The sequence below is a fragment of the Onychomys torridus genome, chromosome 16 (assembly GCF_903995425.1).
Source record: "Onychomys torridus chromosome 16, mOncTor1.1, whole genome shotgun sequence".
Lineage (NCBI taxonomy): Eukaryota > Metazoa > Chordata > Mammalia > Rodentia > Cricetidae > Onychomys > Onychomys torridus.
The window spans coordinates 42,297,205-42,320,433 of record NC_050458.1 but is presented as its reverse complement, the minus strand read 5'-3'; the positions used below and the strand labels follow the sequence as shown (position 1 = coordinate 42,320,433).

General features: G+C 41.7%; 1 protein-coding gene across 21 annotated transcripts in view; it reads left to right on the top strand.

Moving 5' to 3' along the window:
- Rbfox2 (RNA binding fox-1 homolog 2) overlaps positions 1 to 23,229 on the top strand; it is a 241,269-nt gene that overhangs the window by 156,617 nt on the left and 61,423 nt on the right. Inside the window, exon 1 of one of the 21 annotated variants that reach the window (XM_036208115.1) lies at positions 12,142 to 12,417. The exons of 19 other annotated variants lie outside the window; for them this stretch is intronic. In XM_036208115.1, the coding sequence (XP_036064008.1) occupies positions 12,391 to 12,417 (27 nt within the window). In that variant the 5' untranslated portion in view covers positions 12,142 to 12,390. Of the gene's footprint in view, positions 1 to 12,141; positions 12,418 to 23,229 lie in introns of those variants that run through there. One more of the 21 variants, XM_036208110.1, reaches the window with a different exon arrangement.

Sequence of the window (23,229 nt, the reverse complement as noted above, 5' to 3'; positions counted from 1 at the left end):
TAGATTAGGAGGTCATAATACTGAAACAAACTTAGAATTACCATTTTGAATTTTTGAATATTTGTCCCAAATACAGGATTTCTTAAGAAGGATAGTTTTACCTGGTGTGTCTCTATGATCTGTTTATTTTCACTTTTTGTGCATTGTGTGTTATTGTCTAAGGACTACTTAGCTGTTTTGATTGTAGGTGAAAGCCAACTCCTGTCAACTAACCTCACACCTGTCCATGTTTGTTACTGCTTTTAATATCAGTTACAGAAATATGTGTGCACATGTGTGTGCAAACAATGGCAGGGTGGGTGAAGCCTCTTCCCAAAAGGAGAAAAGCAACTGCTTTTCTGTATCACCCTCTCCACCCCCACCTCTTTACAGGCAGCCACAGTTAATCCCTCCAAGTTTGACTGGAACAGCTGAGAGCGTGCCCTGCATATTTGCAAGCCTCCAGTGGACTCATATTGCCCAGAGTTGGGGCCACCTTCCTCTTTTCTAGCTGATCCTGCCAGCTGTCCTAGCTCCTGTTAAAGCAGGAGGGGCTGTGTGTTAAATGATACAAAACATACAGTATCATGAAAGGGACCCTTTATTGCATGTATCAGTGTGACTCTTTTCTGCCAGTTCTTTTCATGGCTAGGCTTTATGCAGTTAATCCTAACACCTGTCTCTGCCGGCAACAGTGAAGAGGGAGAGAGGGAGTGTGTGTGTGTGTGTGTGTGTGTGTGTGTGTGTGTGTGTGTGTGTACACATCCCCACCCAAGGGAGGGCTAGAGAAATAATACAGCCCCACACAGCCTGGGACGTATTATACCTTGTGCTCTGCCCTTGTGTGCCGCTTTAAGGAGCCAGAGGTCTCTTCCCTGGCAGTCATCTTCTGCCTCTTGGCTGTCTGGTGGAGTTGTCAGCTAAAAACCAATCCCAAGTGCTGTCTTTAGTGTGTACAGCTAACTCTGTTGGAGCAGTTTGCTTCTCTTTGAACGTCTCTTGTGGATACTGCTGAATCCTGTTGGTCTGAAGCAAACTCCGACTTGACTAGCTGAGCCAGCACAACTAACCGCGTAGACTGGAAAGTAGGACGAGGGTTGTTGGTTGGTTGGTTGGTTTTTTGTTTGTTTGTTTTTTGGAGTTTTTTTGTTTTGTTTTGTTTTTTGGGTTTTTTTTTTTGTTTTTGTTTTTTTTTTTTTTTTTTTTTTTAAAGGGCTTCAAGTTCCCTTGGACAGGACACATCAGACAAGACAAAAACTTAAGGTGATTTTTGTGCTGTCCAGATCTGGAGTCTCTTTCCCTCTGCTATGTATGGTGTATATTGCATGGATTATCAGTATCCTCTTGTCCAGGTAAGCAGGGATATGGCTTGTTTTCCAAACACTTATTTGATTGACATGAAAGTTTTATGGTTGAAGAATACAGGCTTTCTTTCTAACATTTGCTATTTGGATAGATTTCTTGAGTTTTGTGTTTGTGTGTGTTTGTTTGTTTTGCTAACTTGATATAGCAAGAGATTTGATTTCAGTAGTGATGGTAACTGGACAGGAGTGGTTGGCTTTTCAGTTTTAGAAATTCTGGAGCTTCAGAGATTGAGGGTGCAGAATAGGTTGAGCATATAAATGTAATGTTTATAATGCCACTATGATATAATAGACTTCAGGCTCTTTGGAGGCAACTAAGAGGTACAGGTAGCAGTCTCCAAGTGTTGCTGTATTTTTCAGAAAGGTAATACATAATCAAGGCCATGCTTAGGCGATTTTGATTTGGTTTTAGCCTAGCATTTTCAATTACTTTGTGGTAGAATTAATGACATTTTCATTGTTAACTTGTTGAAACCCAGAACCAGAAAAGGTTAAGTCATTATAAAGCATATTACATTGTGTAAATGCCTTTCAGTTTGGTAGCAGTATAGAGAGAGCAAATGGAGAAGAGTTCTGGATTCTGGCTCCCGCTATGGTAGTTCTACTTACCCATACTTGAATAACTTCATTTTTATTGATTGTTTGAATTTTTTGAATTACACATATTTCATGATCCTTAATTACTGTCCTTCCAAGTGCCATTTCTAATAACCAGCACCTAAGTTGCAGGTTGAGCAGAGATACACAGGGTTAAAAAAAGATGGCCAGAATCTTATCCCAGCCACCTCCATTCCCTTGAGCCCTTACTGGGAGTTTGGGGCCTGGTAGGTAAACTCCCTCTCAAGGCCCCAGTCCTGGAACCCTGCGGAGATTGTGTTCTGTTTCTCTTTAACTGTGTCCTGACATGTTGATCTTGGCGTTTTATGAGAAGTCCATAGCTATTTCCATGGTTTTTGATTTTTCAGATGAAGTGCAAGTGTACATCACATTTGTCATGAGGTTTGCAGCATTTCAGATTTCATTTATCTGTGGACTATTTCTCAACTGACACATCAGGGTATTGGTCTTTTTACTTGCTTAAGACTGGACATGTCATGAGACTAGACTAGAAGCAGATCTTCTTACAAGTAAATACTGATGGACCTCAATGAGATGCAGCTGTGAACAGCTAGCAGTGACCAGAAGCATAAAATCGCTTAGTGGAAAAAAGTTCTCTTCAGACTGTGATACAATTGGATAAAAACTTTGGCAGTGAAATTTTGTTTCATTTGTGATAAGGTAAATTGATGTTCTAAATCTTTTTAGTCACTTAGATTTCTTATGAGTGAATACAGGGTTAGTATTTTAAACCATACTTCCTGAGCCTTGCTCTGTTAGTACGCTAGTAGGTTCTGAGAAATACAGGGAAAGGTATTACAACTGAAAGTGTTCTCTTCTTTCCGCCACACCAGGAAATTAATGGGACTGAAAAAAATTTTTACATGGAAGGATTAAAAGTTATTTTATGAAGATATTTATTAATTTGTTTGTTTGGTTTGGTTTTGTTTTTCGAGATAGGGTTTCTCAGTGTAGCTTTGCTCCTTTCCTGGAACTCACTTGATAGCCCAGGCTGGCCCCAAACTCACGGACATCCGCCTGCCTCTGGCTCCCTTATTAATTTTTTTGATGGAACAGTTTTCAGTGCATTTGTAAATGAATGATAAGTGGTTGTTTGCTACACACTTTTTTTTGTTTGTGTTTTGTGTGTGCTTGCTTTCTTTCCTTTGCTCTCCTCTTCCCCTTTCTCCTTTTCCCTTCCCCTTCTCCTTCCCCTTCCCCCTCTCCCTTCCCCCTGTCCCTTTTCCCTTTTCCCCTTTTCCCTTCCCTTTCCTTTCTTTCGTCCAAGACAGGGTTTCCCTATGTAACGGTCCTGGCTGTTCTGGAACTCACTTTGCAGACCAGGATGGCCTTGAACTCAAAGAGATTTGCCTGGTTCTGCCTCCCAAGTACTAGAATTAAAGGCACGTGCTGCCACTGCCCGGCTTGCTACACACTCTTACATTGACTATAAAATGCTTTCTTTTTAAATTTATATTATAATATTATACTTGTTTTAATCAAAACCCATTGCATAGTACTTGGAGTTGTATACCAGTGCATTATACAGTGAACACACTTAAGGACGTGACTGAATAGTATTTTTAAATAAAATTTATGTCTGCTTTTAGTTGAGTATTTCTAGAATTGCTAATGTTGAGATAATGAAAGAAAGTGAGTTCAACAGAAGGCAATAAAGTATTTCACATACTTGACCTTTCATTACTCTTAATGTTAATAAAATAATGCCTGCCTAAGACCGTGCAATTGAAATTTATTATTTTATTAGTTATAATTCCTGTAGAACCCAATCTGTTTAAAAAATACAGATAGATTAAAAAGGATAGAGGCTTGCTAGAGAAGGGTTTAAGAGACACTGAGTTTCTTGCCCAGAAAAAAGATATGAGAAGTTATACCTAAAGTAATTCTTTCTCCTAGCCGGGCTGTGGTGGCATATACCTTTGCTCCCAGCACTTGGGAGGCAGAGGCAGGATCTCTGAGTTTGAGGCCAGCCTGGTTACAAAGCTGGTTCCAGGACAGAACTATTACACAGAGAAACCCTGTCTAAAAACAACCCCGCCCCCTATTCTTTCTCTTTTGTTTATTTAATTTGTTTATTTTTTTCTTTTAGGCAGAATTGCACTATAAACTTGATGTGTAGACCGGGCTGGCCTGAACGTCAAGATCCACGTGCTTTTCCCTTCCTAGTGCTAGAATTGCTAATGTTGAGATAATGAAAGAGAGTGAGTTCAACAGAAGGCAATAAAGTATTTCACATACTTGACCTTTCATTACTCATTTCAGGCCAGGTTCTGAAATTCTTGTAGGTGGTCTAGATTAAACACCACCACCTTGACTGGATAGTTACATGTAGCTATTGTTGCAAATTAGGGGGATTATTATTGTCTAGTTGTTCCTCAGTAAAAAAATGTTACAGACTACTTACTGTCCTATCACCCACTAGTAGTGAGGTGGTTAGAGGAAGAGGAAGCAGGGTCTTAAATCACTCGAGGCAACTTAAATGTACTGATTGGATGGTTTAGGACAGCCAAGGGCAGTCCAAGGATGTTTGGCTGGCTTATGGAAGAATAAGACAAAGGTACCAATGCAAAAGATACTATTGATACTAAGATATGCTTGTATATGCAAAGTACTAGAGCATGAATTAGTGCCTCTGCTTTGTAATTCTCCAAGAAATGATGACGCTGACATATAGTGATACACATTCCTTAATTTCTCATCTGAGTTAGTTTATTGTGCCTTTTTTTTTTTTTTTTAAAGTACCTCCCATGTGCCAGACGTAGACATAGACAGCCCAGCATAGTCTCTAGTAATTTAGTTATAGACACAGGGCATATTTTAGTATTAGAAAAAGAGCACATTTTGGTTTTCAGTTTAATCATGTATTTCCTTGATAATTTAGTATTGACACATTTGTTTACCTTTTTAGTATTGATCTGAGAAATATCTCTTTAATTTGTCATGAAAAATACCAAGAAAGGTATACATCATTTCAGTTGTATACATGTTTAAGGTGGGAATATTATAAGTTATGAGTAAGTTACCTAGAGCCAAATTACAGTTAATAAAGTAATAGGTTTTGATCTGTCTGGCCTTAACCAGGCTGTTAGTACGTGTTTTTAATGTTTTTTTCTAATGGTTGGATTTGGGGGTACAAGAATTAAATGTGAATAATTTGTGAGTGTATAAATGTATAAGGTTTAAAATAGTTTTCAAATTCTAATCTCACCCATTTTTCTGAAACAGGCTGTCTGTATGTATTGCACCTTGCAATACAGAAGAAAAGCAGCAGGCAATTATAGAATTAAATCTCATCATCACATATCGAAAGGAGTATTGGAACAAAGGAGGATATTGAAGTCATATTTTGAGATGCTTCTGGAAAGGTGTCCAGTATAGGAATAAATTGTCACTTAGGGTTATTGCAGGAGTGTATTGTGAAGGGCTTTTCTCTTTAAGGTTGCTCTTCACTTGGGTGTCAGAGGCCCCCTGGGGAAGTGTGAGCAAGCCCTGCCTCTAGTCAAGGACTCTGGATCTGCTTTTATAGCATAGCTGGTATGTGGGTGGAAAGTAGGGAAGTTGAGTCACAACCATAAAATTACAAAGAGCAAAAGTATGTGAAGTGAGTTGTTTGTTTTGTCCCCCCACCCAAAAAAAAAAAAAAAAAAAAAAAGACAGGGTTTCTCTGTGTAGCCCTGGCTGTCCTGGAACTGACTCTGTAGACCAGGCTGGCTTTGAACTCATAGAGATCCACCTGCCTCTGCCTCTGAGTGCTGGGACTAAAGACATGTACCCCACACTCAGAATGAAGTGAGGTTTTTTTTTTTGTTTTTTTTTTTATTTATTTAAGATTTATTTATTTATTATGTACACAGAAGAGGGCGCCAGATCTCATTACAGATGGTTGTGAGCCACCATGTGGGTGCTGGGAATTGAACTCAGGACCTCTGGAAGAGCAGTTGGTGCTCTTAACCTCTAAGCCATCTCTCCAGCCCCCGAAGTGAGGTTTTAATTAGCAGGTATTCTGTCTACAATCTCAAGTAGTCTAATAAAGGTGAAAATAAGAATCTTTATCCCACCTTGTCTTTCTGCATATCTTTCCAGTTCAGTGTTCTAAAAGATACTGAAATAAATGTATAAATTTGAAAATATTGCCAAGAACTATATTCTTAGAAGAAGGAATGCTTTCATAGTGCCCAATAACTGCCAAGACACTTTCCATCTTTTTTTGGTCTCATGTTAGGATTTGTTGTTGTTGTTGTTGTTGTTTGGTTTGGGGGTTCTGTTTTGTTTTTTGGGGGGAGGGGGTTTGTTTTGTTTTGTTTTGTTTGTTTTTCAAGACAAGGTTTCTCTGTAGCCCTGACTGTCCTGGAACTCACTCTATAGAGCAGGCTGGCCTCAAACTCTTGAGATCTACCTGTCTCTGCCTCCTGAATGCTGAGATTAAAGGTGTGCACCACCACAGCTCAGTGATACTTTCCATGCTTACTTAGCAGAGTATGCCTAAATAATGTCTAGAGACAGATTAATTCATTGCTTGAGTTTAGCAAGCATCATCATTATCACCACCACCTCCAGTTCATCTAAGCACTGGTAAGAATGGGGACGTGATATAAAACGTGATTTCTACCCTCTAGTTGCTTACAGGATATTAAGAATTATGCAAAGGCTTATATGCCCATGATAGATGCCAAGGTAAAGTGTATACACAAATATGGGACGACTAACTGGGATGAGGAAAACAGATAGATCAGGAAATGTTTTCAGGGGTAAAGATTTTTGTAAGTAAGCCTTAGAGAATGGATTCACAAATTGAAGGCTGTTTTCAAGGGCCGGAACAGAAACAGCATCAAACTAACGAGTTGCTGTGTATGGCAGGATGTGACAGAATACTAGAGGGATGGGAGCTGTGATTCTGACAGGTCTGCTAACCAAACAGGTGATGCTTTCATTTCCTACTAAAGAGTTGGGATTCTCCCAGGAAAATGGCTTCATTTACATTAGCCTTTTAAGGAAGGAAAGAAGGAAAACAAGGAGGCAGTAATAAACCCAACCAGTAAAACAAAAAATTTCAAAAATATAAAATACCAGACAAGGAAATTGAAGGAGATACTATAAGAAGGAATGACATCCCATGTTCATGGATCAGCAGAATTAATGCAGTGAAATTATTGTATTACCCAAAGCAGCCAATAAAATTAACCTCAAAATTCATTGACATTCTTCACAATTGGGGGAAAAATTCTAAAATTCATATGGAAACACAAAGATCCTCAGATACCAAAGCAGTCCTTATCAAAAAGCAATGCTAGAGATGGCACAGTACCAACTAAACAGTATACTAAAGATCCATAGTCAGTATAGCTCTGGCACAAAAGGACCCATGCACCGAATAGAGGACCTAGAAATAAAAGCTCTCAGTTGTAGCAACCTGGTTCCTCACAGACACCAAAAACACACATTGCAGAAAAGCCAACCTTTCTGGCAAATGGTGCAGGTAAACTGGATGTCCACAGGTAGAAAACAGGAATGAAATCCCTTTTTCTCACTTTGCACAAAAGTCCATTCAAAATAGCCCAAAGGCTTTAGCACAAGATCTAGAACTTTGAAGCTACTAGAAAAGTCTATAGGGAAATCATTTCAGAATACAGAGCATAGCCATGGACTTTCTTGAGTGGGACTCTGGTAACTCATAAATGAATAGAAAGACTGATGACTAGGAGCAGGTCCAGATGAAGAGCCTGCAAGGCAGAGGGACAGACAGTGAAGAGAGCTGCAGAGTGGGAGCCCCTTCGAGCTGTTCATCGGCAGGGAATTGATACCAGAATATGTGAACAACTCCAAACCAAGCCCCAAAATAACAACCCTTATAGATAAATAAATGGGCTAATGAGTGAAGTAAACAGGAGTCAAAGGAAGTTCACATGGGTAATAAATACACAAGCAAATGTTCAAATCCTCAGCCATCAAGGAATGGAAACCAGATGCACAGAGATTTTTTATCTGGGTGGTGTACACTGGTAAGCTTGTTACTGTGTACAATTAACACTCATCAAAGAGGGATGGCAGGATGAGATTTGTGGTTAGAAAGATTACTGGCAGTAGTGAGATGCTTGGGGATAGGCCAGAGACACTAGTAGAGAAGCAGCTATTGGAGGTGGGCATGGGCAGGCAGAGAAAACCGGACTTACTCTAACTTAATGAAGCCTTGAATAAGGAGCAGCCCTCCACCTGTGGGTTTGGGTTTGACTCTAACTTTTGTAGCTTGCTAGCCTGGCTGTCTATGAGCAAGATGCTTACCCTAACCTAGCTAAGTTTCCATCATCTCTACAAAGGAGATTTCACTCTCTCACCATTGTCCTGAGGATATAGTGAGTTAATAGTTCACAGTTGCCTGCTCAGAAGCCATCTCGGAGTAAGTTCTTCAGAAGCAGTAGCTATGTTGCCTGCTGTGAAATCTAGGCTTCATCAATAATACAGGCATGCTAGAATGCAAGAGTCACATGAGAAGATTCTTCTCTGCTTTGTCCATTGCTGTTTCCCTCTGAGTTAGAGGGATGCCTTGGCATAAGCACAGTAGGCACTTGGCTGTTCGTGACTTGATGGTTCAGTTTTAGATTTAAAGACTGGTTTGTTTTGTTTGTTTAAACATGTGCGTGCATGCGTGCTTGCATGCGTGCGTGTTGAGGGGGTGTGGATACACATATGTACCACAGAATATGCATAGAGGTCAGAGACTACTTGGAACGACTGGTTCTCTTTGAACTTAATTTGGTGGCTAGTGCTAGTGCTTGGTGGCTAGTGCTCTTTCATTCTGAGACATCCCATCATTCCCAGTTTGGGACTTTAAAGAAGAGTACAGAGGTGACTGTTATGAGCATCTGGATATTCTGCTCTGAAGTTAGGAAAAGATGAGGGTGAGATTCAGAAATAGGGCCTCAGGGTTGATGGGCATTGTTAACTGAAGTGATGGAGTGAGATCCAAACCTAGACAAGTGTTGTCCTCCTTGAAGTTTGGACTCCTGAAAATCTGAAATACCTGGCTCCTCTCTGCACAGAAAAGCACAGAAGAACTTACTTTCACTGGGGTGCTGGTGTGAGGAGCTGTGCGCTTCGGGAGGATAAATTCCTAGATGCAGTATTACCATTCAGAGAGTGCCGAGGAAGGAGATGAACGGGAAGAAGAAAAGTTAGGAAAGACTGGTATATTATATCTCCCCCCAGCCCCCATTTTGAGATGGGTAAACAGCTGAGGGAGCCTCATTGCCTGGAATGCTGCCGAGGGACAGCTGTAGTCTGAGGTCCAGCAACAACAGCACCCAGGCTCCTGTGTGGCTGTGGCTGTCAGGGTGGCAGTAGATGAAGCAGCATTTGAAGCTGAGGATGAGTTTCCCAAAGACAGGAATCCAAATGCCACAGGAATGTCCATTGCATTTGGTTATCACCTGGAGATACACGATGATTCACTGAGATGAATTTTAGTTGAGCAGCATAGAAGAAAGGAAGCAGGGGTTCTGGAGACTGAAACGCCAAGGAGATGGTCAAGAAATTGAGACACAAAGTACCCTTTCCTGTGTTTGTTTATTCAGCAAATACTTCAAGTACTTCCCATGTCCAGGCATACCTCTGAAAGCCAGAAGCGGCTGTACTAGGCTACACATGGTCTTCTTTAGCTGACTGTTGTACTCTGTTCAGACGCCCACCTCCTCATCACTCCAACCCCATCTGTCTTTCCATTCCAAGAGAGAGACAAACAGACTGTCAAATGAGCTTTTCCTTGGTACACTCAGCCACCAGGGACTTGAGTTGTTTTGCTGGGTCAGATTCAGGCTGTTCAATTGCTCTTCTATCTCTTGGGCACCAAAGAGCAAATTGTCCTCTCTGTCAGCCTTTAAAGTCAGGGACACACTTCAAAATACCACTGGCCAGTGCTCAGGGTGATCCTGTTATTCAGAGACTTTATAAAAACATTTCAGCATATTTTATTTTTAGCTTATTTATGCTATCCCTTGTGGTAATGAATTTGTAAGCCTATTACTTGCAGATAAAATATTAATCCTATGTATAAAAATGCAGTTTAAATTTCTGGACCTGTGGAAACCTTTATCCTTGTCCAACACTTTTGTTTATGGGAACTTTGCATTTCTCATTTATTAAAAAAAAAAAAAGTCCCCTTGTCTTTATAGTAAGGGACTGAAGTCATACCCAAGCACCCAAGTAGTTTTCCTGGTGCTTGTGGCTTTTTGTTAAGGGCAGTATCATGGCCTGATAGATTCAGAACATGCTGTACGGGGGACATACAGGTTTATTTTGTATGTCAAAGCTGAAAACACAGTTATTTCATAAATACGATTTTTTTCTTAAAGTACAGCAAGCATGCATTACCGCATTCTGCTTCTGCCTACCTCTTCTTTGCCTTTTACAACTTTTGATGTCATTTGGATGCGTATTCTGAAAGCCCTAGATGTTCGGACTTCAACGTGTTTCTAAAGTTGTTAATTTTGTGATCTACTCCTCTCCCATTTTTGTTTGCCTAACATAGTACTTGAAGACCTCGTCCTTTAAAAACAAGGTGTGTGTGTGTGTGTGTGTGTGTGTGTGTGTGTGTGTGTGTGTGTGTGTGTTTATGAGTGCCAGCAGAATTGAGAAGAGAGTGCCAGGTCACCTGGAGCTGCCCAGCGAAGGTGCCGGGAACTGAACTCAGGTCCTCTGCAAACACGATCACACTCTTAACCACTGAGCCATCTCTCTAGCCCAAGATTATTCTTTTGCACATATTTCTTCATACCTGTAAAATGTCATTACACAATCAATACACTGCCCTGACTGTGGTCTCCAGATTTTGTTCATGGTTCTGTAGTCTGTGCATTCTTTTTGGAATTGTTAAAATAATTGGCAATTGAGAGAACGTGGTGGTGGTATGTTGGCAAAACGCCAACCAACCGTATTGCATGTTACATTTTAAAAGCCTGGTTCTACATCATGCCAGACAGTCCTGGTAGAGACGGCAAGAACCTCTACTATTGTGATTACTGACTTACAGTTTTGAGTATTTATTTTTAAAATAAGAAGCTAATTTTACAATTGATCTCTTCTACGTTTCAATGAATATAGTAGAACTAAAACATGTAATCTTTAGGACAGGATCTTGTCAGAATATACTTAAAAATCTTAATTTATGAGATAATTGGCAGAAGTCCTAAATTTATCAAATACTCAAATAATTTGAGTCTTTATATAGATGATGAAATTTACATTCAGAATTCAGTGGGTACCCCACACACACCCCCGCCCAGATCACTAGTAATGGACAGAGAAGATGAACACTCCTGCCCGGTTCATCACTACGAGAGGCTTTTTTATTTGAGTTTTAAATGCGAGAGTTAAAGGAAGCATTTGTGTCGAGTAAACATTGTCCTGAGCCACTGTCTTCTCGGAGCTCGGTAGTGATGACGCAGGTGCGGTGCGTGCGGGGATGTAAGGAAGGTGTTCTTTTTTCCTGTAGGCTGAAACACAGTAGGGGAAGTGGGCAGAGCAGTTCTCATTAACCTGAGCTTTAAGAAGTGGGGAGCTTCAGCAGTCAGATGTCCACACCTTGAGATTGATGGTGACACCTTTTTCAGAATCTCCAGGGCTTTAGAGGAGAAAAAAATAGGCACGGAACTGACCTCCCTTCTCTCCTAGGCCTGTGCCCTCATTACATCGCCTCTGGCTTCCAGCACCATTCCACATGCTGCTGTCCTTGAAAACCTTCCTGTGTACTCACTGAGCAGCTCTTCGTCCATACCTTTCAGTAGACCTACTCTTACCTGTGAATGTCCATCAATGAAAAAAAACCTTCCATTTTCATATTATCAGATATTCATGGCCATAATCTTTTAAATCTATGTTAACTGTAGTAAGTTGTGGTAAGTGCTTCCAGAGCAATATAATTAATACCACCATCACAACCTTATAATATGCCAGCACATGACGCCTACCCCCTTCACTCTCCCCCCTCCTGCTGCCTTATGTGCTCACGCGCATAAACACATATACACACACGCACACGCACACACGCGTGCGCACTGTAAAGCACAGGCCGAACTGCCATTCTCCAGCAGGCCTGCTTCTGGAGTTGGGAGCTGTCAGCCTGCTGGGAGGGGTCGGGGGGAGGAGGAAGAGGTGGGGCTCCACTCTGATTAATTACCTTAGGCATTCAGGGGTGGGGCTTCCTTCAGCCATCTGCCTGAGATATGGGAGGGAGCTGGAGAAAGAAGGAGGGGGAGAGACTGCCAGAGAGGAAGAGAAAAGAAAGGAAGAAACACTAGAAAGAGAAAGGCAGGAAAACGAATAAAGGGAAGCCGGTCACCCACCCTAAACCAGCTAGCTGGGGACGGGTGGCAGAGAGCCACAGAGGTGTGCCCCACTACGGCGGCTTCTACTGGTTATCATCTGCTTCTTTTGGTTTATGGAGAAAAAGAAAATGGTAACTCAGGTAAGACTTGTGCGTCCTCCACACATTTCTGTCTCAGGGATCTGTGGGAAGGTCTTGGGGTGGAGTGTAGCCAGCCAAGTTTTAGTGAGGGTCGTCTTCTTTAAAAGGCAGATTTATTGTTATCAGCTGAAGTGTTGGTCCTTCGAGCATGTGTACTGTATCGGTGCCCTTTTCTCCCCTCCTCCGGCTCCATAACCGATCCCAGTTTCCTGTAGTGTGCAGCTGGAGCTCAGGAAAGAGCCTGTGGGGATTTGTCTACCTCTTTGTCTTGGTTCTGAGAAGAGGGAGGGAGAGACTGCAGAGGTAGGAAGAGATTCTTGTAGACTGCCAGAAAGGGGAGAGGAGAGACTTCCTTTTAAGAATTGGAGAAGAATTTGTGTTACTGGGAAAGCTGATTCACGGGGGTTTCTTGGGCATGCCTATGGAATTGCAGTTTGCTGCCTTCTTTCTAAACGGATTATCAGAAATGAAGGCGAGGAAAGAATGTTTCATTTCTGTGGCTTTGTTGTTGGTAAAGGATGTTTTCCATAGGAACCCACAGAACATCTTGGTGTAGCAGAGGCAGGTACTGCTTTTTCTGATGGGATAAATACGTACATAAGTGGCAATTGCCCGCTTTAAAAGACGTTTGAAGGAGATGGAGTAGGAAATGGAAGATCTCCATCTCTGTCTCCTCCCCATCCCCCTTCTCTCTCCCTCTCTGGTTGTGTCAAGCAGTGTCTACTCTGCATTTTAGCAAGTCATTCCCGACAGATGGAAAGGTGACTGCTGTTCCTTTCCTGGCAGGGCTGTCTTTCTGGTTGACACCCTTCTGATGCTCCTTTACTCCTTTTCTTTCTGTATAGCTTGGGGGACAGTGGTGAGGCTGTGTCTTATCAGAGGACGTCATTTCCATGATAGGACTTTCAGACCCTTTAGTCTTATACTTGGGATCAGTCCGCCCCAGGCTTCCCTCACAGGACAGTGCTTTCCTTTTAAGGAGGTTGCCCCTTTTTGTATTCTCTCCCCTCTTTTCCTCTCAGAGTCGCCACCGGAGGGCGAGAAGCAGCAAGCTATCCGATTGAGGCATCGCCTTTGGGACTGGAGCCCTGTTTATAGTTAAATGTTATATAATGCCCTGCAGTGCTGTTTGAAAGGAGGGATGAATCCATCCTGACCCAGAGAAGAGGGAAATTTCAAAAGATAAATCCTTCCAAGAAAGATTTTCTCCAAATCTAAGTTGAGGAATTGTCAGGAAATTTCTCCTTTGGAAAGTGGAGAAACTCTTGAATTTTTTAAAAAACACTTCCTAACTCCTTTATAAAATCTAATTAATGCTTTTGAAATCTCACTTTATTTTGTCAGTCTCCATAGAAAGAAAGCCCATGTCTTGATTCTCTCTGAAGCCCGGGAGATGCTGCTCACTTCACCTGAGTCCACACCAAATCTCCACTGAGGAGCTGTGTTAGAGCACAGTCGCCCTCAGCTCCATGGAAGACTTTACCCTGCAGTTTTCATGCATTTTAAAATCAGTGAAGGAGCCATCTAAACAGCAAATGTTAGAAAAAGACTTCTGTGGCCTTGTGGAACATGGCCTCTTGGTTTTAGAAATGTTGAAGTGTGTGTGACAAGTTAGAATGTGCATGCTAGTTCATACTTTGTATTGTGCTCCGGTTCCTTTGGTCTGTGGAAAGTGTAATTTTAGGAATCTGGAAAGAGACTAGTTTAGTGGTTAAGGATTCCGATAGATAAATTTAACCTTTGTGCTTTCTCAGCTGTATTAAGTGCTGAAGGAAAGAAAGCTTATTTCTCATGTTGAATTCATACAACTGAGAAGAGCAGGATCTGTGTGACATTGTTTCAGTGTCTACACCATCTACCTGAAAGTCATGGAGATTGTTGGCTGTAACCTAGAAAACAAAACCAAAGGAAATAGTAAGTGGGGTCAAATCTTTGGGCTAGCCTGTGGTTTGGTTGGTTGGGTGTTTTTGATTGTTTTGTTTTGTTTTGTGTGTGTGTGTGTGTGTGTATGTGTGTGTGTGTGTGTTATACAGGTTTGTATGTTTTGAGCCAGACAGCAAATCCGAACACTTGATAATGCCCTATCGCCTACATGTTTTCAGTATAAACTGTGTGTACTGGTCAGAGGTGACTGTCAAGAGTTAAAATGGCTTGTTAACCATACTTAGTGTTCTGGCTAGGATATGAAAAAGTGGTGTGATGTTTGCTCAGTTCACACCTTGGTTCACTGTGTCTTTGCCTTAGACTCTTCCCCCCTGCCCCTCATTCCCATCACTGGGTGGAAGAAGGCATCTTCATCATTTGTTATTAGATTCCTTGGTGCACAGTGTGCTTTGTTATTATATATGTTGTAGTTTTATATGGCCTTTTTTTGTTCACAGTTTTATCATTGACAGTAAACAGAACTTGGCTTTTTAATAAAAATAGTATTTTAGTGGCAAAATTTTCATGCAGTAGTAGCCAGACATGCTCATGTGATACTTTAAATAATTCCTTATCTCTTGTTCATGTTCATGTTACAGAAGTTTTTCACTGAAGTCTCTCTAACTTGATTGACATACTAAGGATAGTGCATGTCCTGTCTATAGAAAAGCAAGGGGATAAAAGGAAAGAAAATCATTATCATAATATATGTAAACTAGAAAACAGTTGAAAATGACTTTACCTAATTAATTTAAAAAAACATTTAGCAAGACACAAATTCTGTTTATTGTTGAGAGGGAGAGTATATCAGGCAAAGGGGAAAAGCTTACAGTACAACCTGAAAGCAGATGCCGGGCTCTACGATGGTGTGACTGCCAACTTGTGTGGAGCACAGGGCCCTCCCTTTCTTGGACAGTTCAGTGCTTTGCTGGCATTTTCTTCAAAATCTGTTTTCCATCAGAGCCAGGAGGAGAGAAGGTGTTAGGAATAGGGGAGGTTGGGAAGGAGGTTGCTGTTCCTTTAAATAGTGCTGTGAGCCCAAGTGGCAGCAGGCAGCAGGCTGTTCTGGAGTGTATTCTTTTGTAATGAATCACCAGCTCCATTGTCTGCTGTCTCCCCCTTTGTAGCTGGCAGGCCGGAGTCTTTCACCTGTGCTGTGCCCTCTTAGGTTCTGGGTAGTTGGCGCAGGGGAGTGGGAGGGGGTCTTTTAGGCTCTAATTAAAGGCAGATAAGACAGCAGGTATGTTTGCTTTGTTTCGCTTCCCCTCCCCTTTCCGTTTGTGCTTTCTGAAATGGACCGTGGTTGGGAATCTGGTCTGTGGATGTGCTAAGCACATCCCATTTCTGTGAGTCTGGGAGTCCTGCCCTTCATTGAGTCTCCATTTTGTGGCCTTGGTCTGAAGTGACTCCATCCTCTCGCCTTTCCACACAGCCTGGCCCTCCTCCCGAAGAGGGGATGGAGCCCACAGTGTTTGTTTTGGCACACTTTCTACTTTCTATGGGCTGCGCGGGATTCTGGGGGAAGTTTGGGGATAGGTGGGGATGTGGATTGGAGGCTAAATTTATGTTCCTTTACAATGAACCAAAAAGAAAAAGCTGTACTTTTCCAGTGATTTTGTTTCTTTCTGAATTCCTCTACACTGGTTGTTAACTTCAGTTTTAACCATTTCCTTACTAAGACCAAGACAGACTCTTAAAAAGTATCACTATTGTAAAAATTATTTCTCTTTGCTGGCAGATACCCAGAATTCCATAAATGGGGATGTTGCAGGTCTGAGCATTTGTGATGCTCTGCATGTGTTCACCTCCACCCGTACCCTTCTTCTCTTTGATCCCTCCCCACTTGTATTCTTCTGCTTGCCGCTAGGTCTGGTAGTTGAGACTGAGAAAGCTTGGTGCCTGACAGCTTCCCGTTGAAGCCTGCATTGCTAGAAGACAGCTTTGTGCTGGAAGGTAGTGACAGCCCTCATCCCTCTCACTGGTTGTCTTCTCCCTGAAGAAAGTGCCAAGTCACATTGTCCAGATGGCGATCGGGAGCAGGCTCATCCCTCTCTAACCTGTGGTTCGTGGAATGCTCAGCTTTTAACCTCTCCTGAGGTTAAATGTCTTTCTTTAGATTGTTTCATGGAGAACCTATTTGTGATGCTCATGCTGTCACTCAAGATCAGTCACACCCCAGTCTCCTTCCACTGACCCCCGTCTCAGGGATCTACTGTACAAGCTTGATTCTAGAGCCACAAGTCCTCACTCAGTGTCCCCTGATATTCCAAAACCAGTCAGTTCGTTCCTTGCACATTTCCACCCCAGAGGACATACAAGAACTTAGCCAGTCACAGTCGCAGTGGCTTCCGACTGGAAAACTCTTCGCTGTTTGGACCGCAGCAGCACCTTTGTTCTTGAGCTCAGATGCTCAGCCTCTTGTAGGCAGCCAGATTGCTGCAACCTTCCACTGTGGTGCATCATTTCCATTTCCAGCATCTGAAGTGTTCCTGTTACTTTTGGAATGACTGAATTCAGGAAACCATGGAGTCATTTAATTCCTCAGAGGACACTGCCCAGGGTGATTCCCCTAACTCCCCACCGCCCGACTACCTTGCACTTGTCTTGCCAGGCCTTTTCCTCTCCATAGCTGTGCCCTCCAGAACCCGAACCACCAGGCTTCCTCTGTGTACCCCCACTACCTTGAAGGGAGTATGCCTTTGACTGGCCTGCTTCAACCAGCACTCTGCCTACTGCTGTTCGCCACCCTTCTCTTCATCCTCTTGCCACTGCCCCTCGTGCATATCATTGTCTGTTGTCTATCTCTTCTCATCCCCTGAATTCCAGGAGGGCAGGGACTTCATAAGTAGTCTTCCCTTCCTGTTGTCTAGAACAATCATCACAGCAGCTAGTCCTGTATGCAAGTATGTGATGTCATTATCAAACACCATTCTCAGCGGATCACCTACATTAACTCATTGAACCTGGCAACATTGGAATTTGAGTAAACCCAAAGAGTTTATGTCCAGCATTCTTGTTCTTAAGTACCACCAATAATGACTGTCGTTAAAATAAACATTTTTACATACCTACTTTGCACTGATGGCATACATACTGCATTTACAAATGTGAATTATGATTGCTTGCCAATCACCTTTTGAGTACTTGTCACACACATACAGCATACCCTGTTGAGGTAGTTCGATGTGTGTCTGTCTCCTCCCCACCACCCCCTTATTGATGAAACTCTGAGATTCTGGAGGTCAAGCAACCTAGTAAGTCTTAAGTCCAGAGAGATTTCCAACCCGAGAGCGATTGAATTCCAGATTCTTACGCTGTTTGATTATATTGCTGGCCTTGCAGTACTTTAGGTGTGGGCTGCTGAGAGGCAGCCACGGTTTCCTTGCGCTGAGGCTGTCTCTGCTGCTGCCTTCCCACACCTCCTGGCCTTATCTCCTGAGTCACCTAGTGTTCTCATGGCCTTTCCTCACACAGCCATGGGGGGAAGATACTGTCCTCACCCCTCAGTCTTCTGTTGTCTTGGCCCGTTTCACCTCATTCCTTGAATTAGTCTTCCTAGAAAAGAAAATACGGTTTGCAGGACCCTTACTGTCCTAGACTAATTGTATTAATTGTATAACTACCAGTTTACTGTATTTTACTGTATTTAGTATATTAAATATACTCATATATCATATAATTTAGTATATTAATATACTCATTATTACTAAGTATCATGTCTTTATCAAAAATTTGCTTTATAATATCTATTTTCCCCTATTAAAGTATTATTTTTCTGTTCCATTTTATAGCATGTCACCACCTTACCAGCAAGAACCTACTTGTCATTGAGCCTCTGAGACTTGCCTCAACTCCTGAACGGCAGTCAAGATTAGTGATTGGCTGTATGTGTGTGTGTGTGTGTGTGTGTGTGTGTGTGTGTGTGTGTGTACACGTACCTGTGTATGAGCACTCTCATCACATGGGTGGAAGTCAGAGGACAACTTTAAGAGTTGGCTGTCTTTTTCCACCATGTCGTCTCAGGAATCAAACTCAGGTCGTCAAGCTTGATGGCAAACACCGTTACTCAAAGAACCATCTTACCCACCCAGGATTCTCATTTTAACTTACTTGTTAGAAACACTATTTTGAAAATGGTAGTTGAATTAACAGTGAAAATATTCATATTCCTATCATGCCCTTTAAGATTTCCTTTTAAAGGGGCTATCAATCTCAGAATATTAGAATAACATTTCCTATTTGACCAGTTCAGAAGAAAATGGATATGGCAGATAGTTATTAACAAAAGAATACAGTTTTTAAAAATTGTAACTTGAGCTAGGTGTGCATATTTGTAATTTAGTACATGGGAGTCTGAGACAGGAGGATTGGAAACCCAAGGCCAGACCAGGCTGTGTAGTGAGACTCTGTCTACAATTAATTAATTACTTAAAAGTGTGTGAGGCTTACAGTCATAAAGAGATTTTAATTTCATTGAAAATTACAGGGAAAGATTTTAGCACCAAATTTTGAATGTTATTTCCTTTTTAGTTAAAAGAATCTTAATACAGAAGACATGATAATAGAAACCAGTAATTATTTGTGAAATTATTGATGAATGACTTTAAATCCATGACTATGTTTTTTGTTTTAACCTACTGTTGATTATGAAATTGCCTGGAAAACTCTGTGTGTGCGTGTGCGCGCACGCTGGAGTTATCTATCTGTCTTTCTACCATGGGAGTTCTAGGGATCAAACTCAGGTCAACAGGCTTGATGAAAAACATTCTTACCTGCTAAGCCATCTTGCTGGCTTTCCTTGCAAGGTATTTTAAAGATTCAATTTGAGATTTAAGCAAAGGAGATGAGATTTTGAGAGACTCGTAACTTGATCCACAAACTTTTTCTGGAAATGTTTGGTAATAACATTTTTTGCTCTACAGGCCTCTGTCTGTGTTTTCTCTGTTCAGCTCTGTTGCTGTAGCACTGAGAAAGCCATAGACAATACTTAAATGAATGAATGTCTGTGTTCTATAATACTTTATAGACAATGACATTTGAATTTCATGTCATTTTCATGTTTCAAAGTGTTAATTCCTTTGGGCTGTTTTTCGACTATTTATAAAGATAAAAGTTTGCTTGGTATCTTGGTTATTTTTCCATTGCTGTGCTAAACACGATGACCAAGGCAGCTTAAAAAGAAAGCATTTATTTTGGGCGCATATCAGTGTCGGAGAGCTTGGCAGGATTCAGGCAGACAGGCATGGTGCTGGAGCAGTGGCTGAGGCCTCACATCCTGTGGGACAAGCAGGAGGCAGAGAGAGCTAACTGGGAAGGCCTGGGCTTTTGAAACCTCATAGCCCACCCTCAGTGACATACCTCCTCCAACAAGGCCACACCTGCAAACCTTTCTTAAATAGTTCCACTAACTGGGAACCAAATATTCAATATATGAGCTATGGGGCCTTTCTCATTCAAAGCACCACACTTGGTTTGCTGGTTATATAAAACTAGGTGGGTAGGCAGGCTTTGGACCACAGCCATAGCTTGTTGACCCCTGAGGGTTATGTTTTAGCGTGGGTTAGGTTTTCCTATGTAGGTTGTTCATAGTGACATAGTTCCTGAGCAGTTTGGCAGGCTATTTTGAATCTCTTTAAAAAAAAAAAAAAAAAGGTCCTTTAAAATCTCACCGACATGACTGCCCAAATGTGAGCTGAACAACCAACAGACATGCCAAAGTGGACGGGGAGAAACCCATGAGGCCTAAACCCTACACAAAGAACTACAGCCAATTGAGGAAAACTGGGAGCGGGAGAGCACACCAATTGATTGTCCAGTACCAGTGGTCAGCCCTGAAGACATACAAATAAGTTATCTACAGAGCAGGTTGTGTTTAGGAATGCATATGTATCTACATACATGCATGCAATAACAGTGAAAAAAGAGGCCATGAGTTTAAAGGATAGTGGGTACTAAAATAAGAGTTGTCTCTCCTTTATTTCTTTTGCTGTGTGCTTTTTCAATTGTTTTTATTGCTGTTGTGTGGTCAGAAGACCTACTTTCTCTCCTCTGTGAAGTGTCCAAGAAACTTGGTTTCATATGCTGTTTCTATCGCAATATGTATGTGCACTATATGAAGGATGTAGCATGTGTTTTGGATCCTTTAGGTTAAAAAAAAATAAAGGATAGTGGGAAGCAGTATATGGAAGGGTTAGGAAGGAGGAAAGGGAAGGGAGAAATGTAATTATATTGTGATCTCTTTTTTTAAATTATTTTTTGTAATCATGATCTTTAAACTCTTGACCTTTAACCCCCATATGAATAATTTTCTTCTACCCTAGAGTTAATTTTTTTTGAGTTAAGTATCTTTGTATTATTTTTCATGTATCATTATTTTAAACCAGAGTGCGTCTTTCCCCTCAGTTTGGTTTTTGTTATTCAAGAATCAGTGTAAAGCTCCCCTGGTTTAGAAAGCTTACCTGGCAGAGGTGTGCCTTTCTGCTCCATTGGCCCCTTGTGTAGCTCATCCAGTAAGCTACCCTTTATGACGTACTTCTGTAGCTGGGATGTGTTGTCTGGTTCTTCTGCCAGGCCAAGTCACCAGTGTCCACCACCAGATCTGATTCAGTTACGTGTTCTTGATGTTTTACTTAGTTAGAAGATAGATAGATATGCTGCTCTGTGGGGACACAAAACTTGTAGATATTTTAGTAGAAGGCTGAGTAGATCCAAGGATAGCCTGAGATTCAATGGCATAGGCCATTCCAGCTCCAAAAAGTCAGCAAGGAAGGAAGAGGAGTATGGCAAAGAAGGAAGGCAAGAGCATACAAAGAAGCCTGAAAGATGGCCGCCCAGGGTGAGGATACAAGTGCAGCATGCTGCAAGCTGTCTCCTTCCCTTCCTTCCCACCATTCAAGATGGCTTAGAGCTAAGAGTCTTTGTCTAGTATCTTTTAAAGGCTGCCAAGAGGGCGCTCTGTCTCTCTGTCTCTGTCTCTCTGTCTCTGTCTCTGTCTCTCTCTCTCTCTCTGTGTGTGTGTGTGTGTGTGTTCGTTCGCATGCGCACCCACCTCTTGTTTACTTTTGCAGTTCTTACGACAATATCATCGTGTACACTGATCTTCCTGTTGTGCAGAGCAGAGCTTAGTTGTCATCAGTCCAATTCAGTTTCCACATCTAGAGTTTGGATGTGGACCTTGTTGGTGCCTCATCTCACCCTAAGGTGCTCCTATTTTCCTTCACATCTCAGACACAGGGAGTGCAGATGCCTTAGTTCCCTTTACTACTAACCCCAAATATATGTTGGTTCTGGGTGACGGGTTTGTGTTTTCCTGTTTCCTTGCAAGCCTGTGGACTTTTTAAAAACTGGATTTCAGACATAGTGAATTTACCTTTTGGGTGTTGGTGTTTTTAATATTATAAATAACCAAGCTTTATGTTTGAGCTTCACACAGCCAAGTTTCTTAGCAGTACCACAGTCCTTTTGGTCTTGTTTTGAAGTGTTGTTAGACGTGACCAGAGCTATGTTTAGTCTCTGGCAAGTTGTCCCTGCTACAGAGCAAAACTGGAATTCCTAACTGATGGTTCCGAAAGCATTGGTTTTTCTGTTCTGGCTGTGAGCAGGTACTCTCCCTGACACCTCGGGAGTTCCCAGCCCTGTGTTCTGTGTTTCTTTACCTAGCCTCTTCCTCAGCTCATGAAAGTGACAGCCAGTGTTGGGGGCATGTGTCTTTTGAGTCTTGTAACAGCTTTAGCTTCCCCAAGACTCCCTTGGTGACCTCTGTCATGCCTGGCTCTCCCCAAACCTCCTGCCCTGTGCTCACTTCCTGGAGACCACCAGCTCCATCCCAACACTCTTCTCATTCTCTGGGCAGCAAGCTAGGCAGCCGTACAGGCCACTATCCTTCTGTCCTATCTAAGGGCTCACTGCCCTTCTTTGCCTACTGTACAGTCAGTCCTTTGAGTGCTCTTGTTTTATTTATTTGAGCCTATTTTGGGTTTGAAGTAACAAGGCTGGAAGCAGAAGAGAGATTATTTTTTAAATAAAAGTAAAATTGTGTCTCATTTAATGTATTAGATAGTGCATGAAAATCAGTTGAACAGTAATTTCAAGGAGCATCAAGAAAGAATACCTAAGATGTATGTACAGCAGTAATCCAAAGGAACACTGATTAATTTCTGTAACTGTACTTTATGTCTTTAGTAAAGCAGAATTTCTTTCCTTATGTTTCTATTAATGTCAGTGTTTATGGGGAAAAGAACACAGAGAATTTAAGATTCTATTCAGCAGCTGACTTGTATTTCGGACTATGTGGTCTTTTTTCTTCCTTCACAGTACTAGTGACCATTGTTTCTAATGCCTATTTTTTATTTTGTTGTGTTTTTGGTTTTCGATTTTTTTTTTTTAAGCCAATAAGCAAAGAGTCTTGTTCACCTGATCTCAGTGCTTGTGCACTGGTGGGTAGCGATCCCTTTTTCCATTTTACAGGTGAAAATCTTGAAGCAGTAAGGAGTTGAATGACTCACCCCACAGTAGAGTCTGGATTTGAACCTGGATCTCTCCTTCCAGGATCTTGATAGCCTCTTTCTCCCTCTGTGGTCTGCATTATGCCAAATATAGCATAAAGAGTAGATGGACCTTGGGCTGGGCTGTGGCTCAGTCCATAAAGTGCCTGCTTAGTATGCATAAAGTCCTGAGCTTGATTCCTAGCACACATATGGTGTGCGTTCCTATAGTCTCAGCATTTGAGAAATGGAGGCAGGAGTATTGGGAACTCACTGTCAGCCTGGTATATATGATGGAGAGTTGGAGGCTAACCTAGGCTATGTGAAACCCTTTCTCAAAACAATAATCTAGGCTTTAATATATCTTTAACTTTTACTTAGCAGGAGTTCTTTCTTCACTTACTAA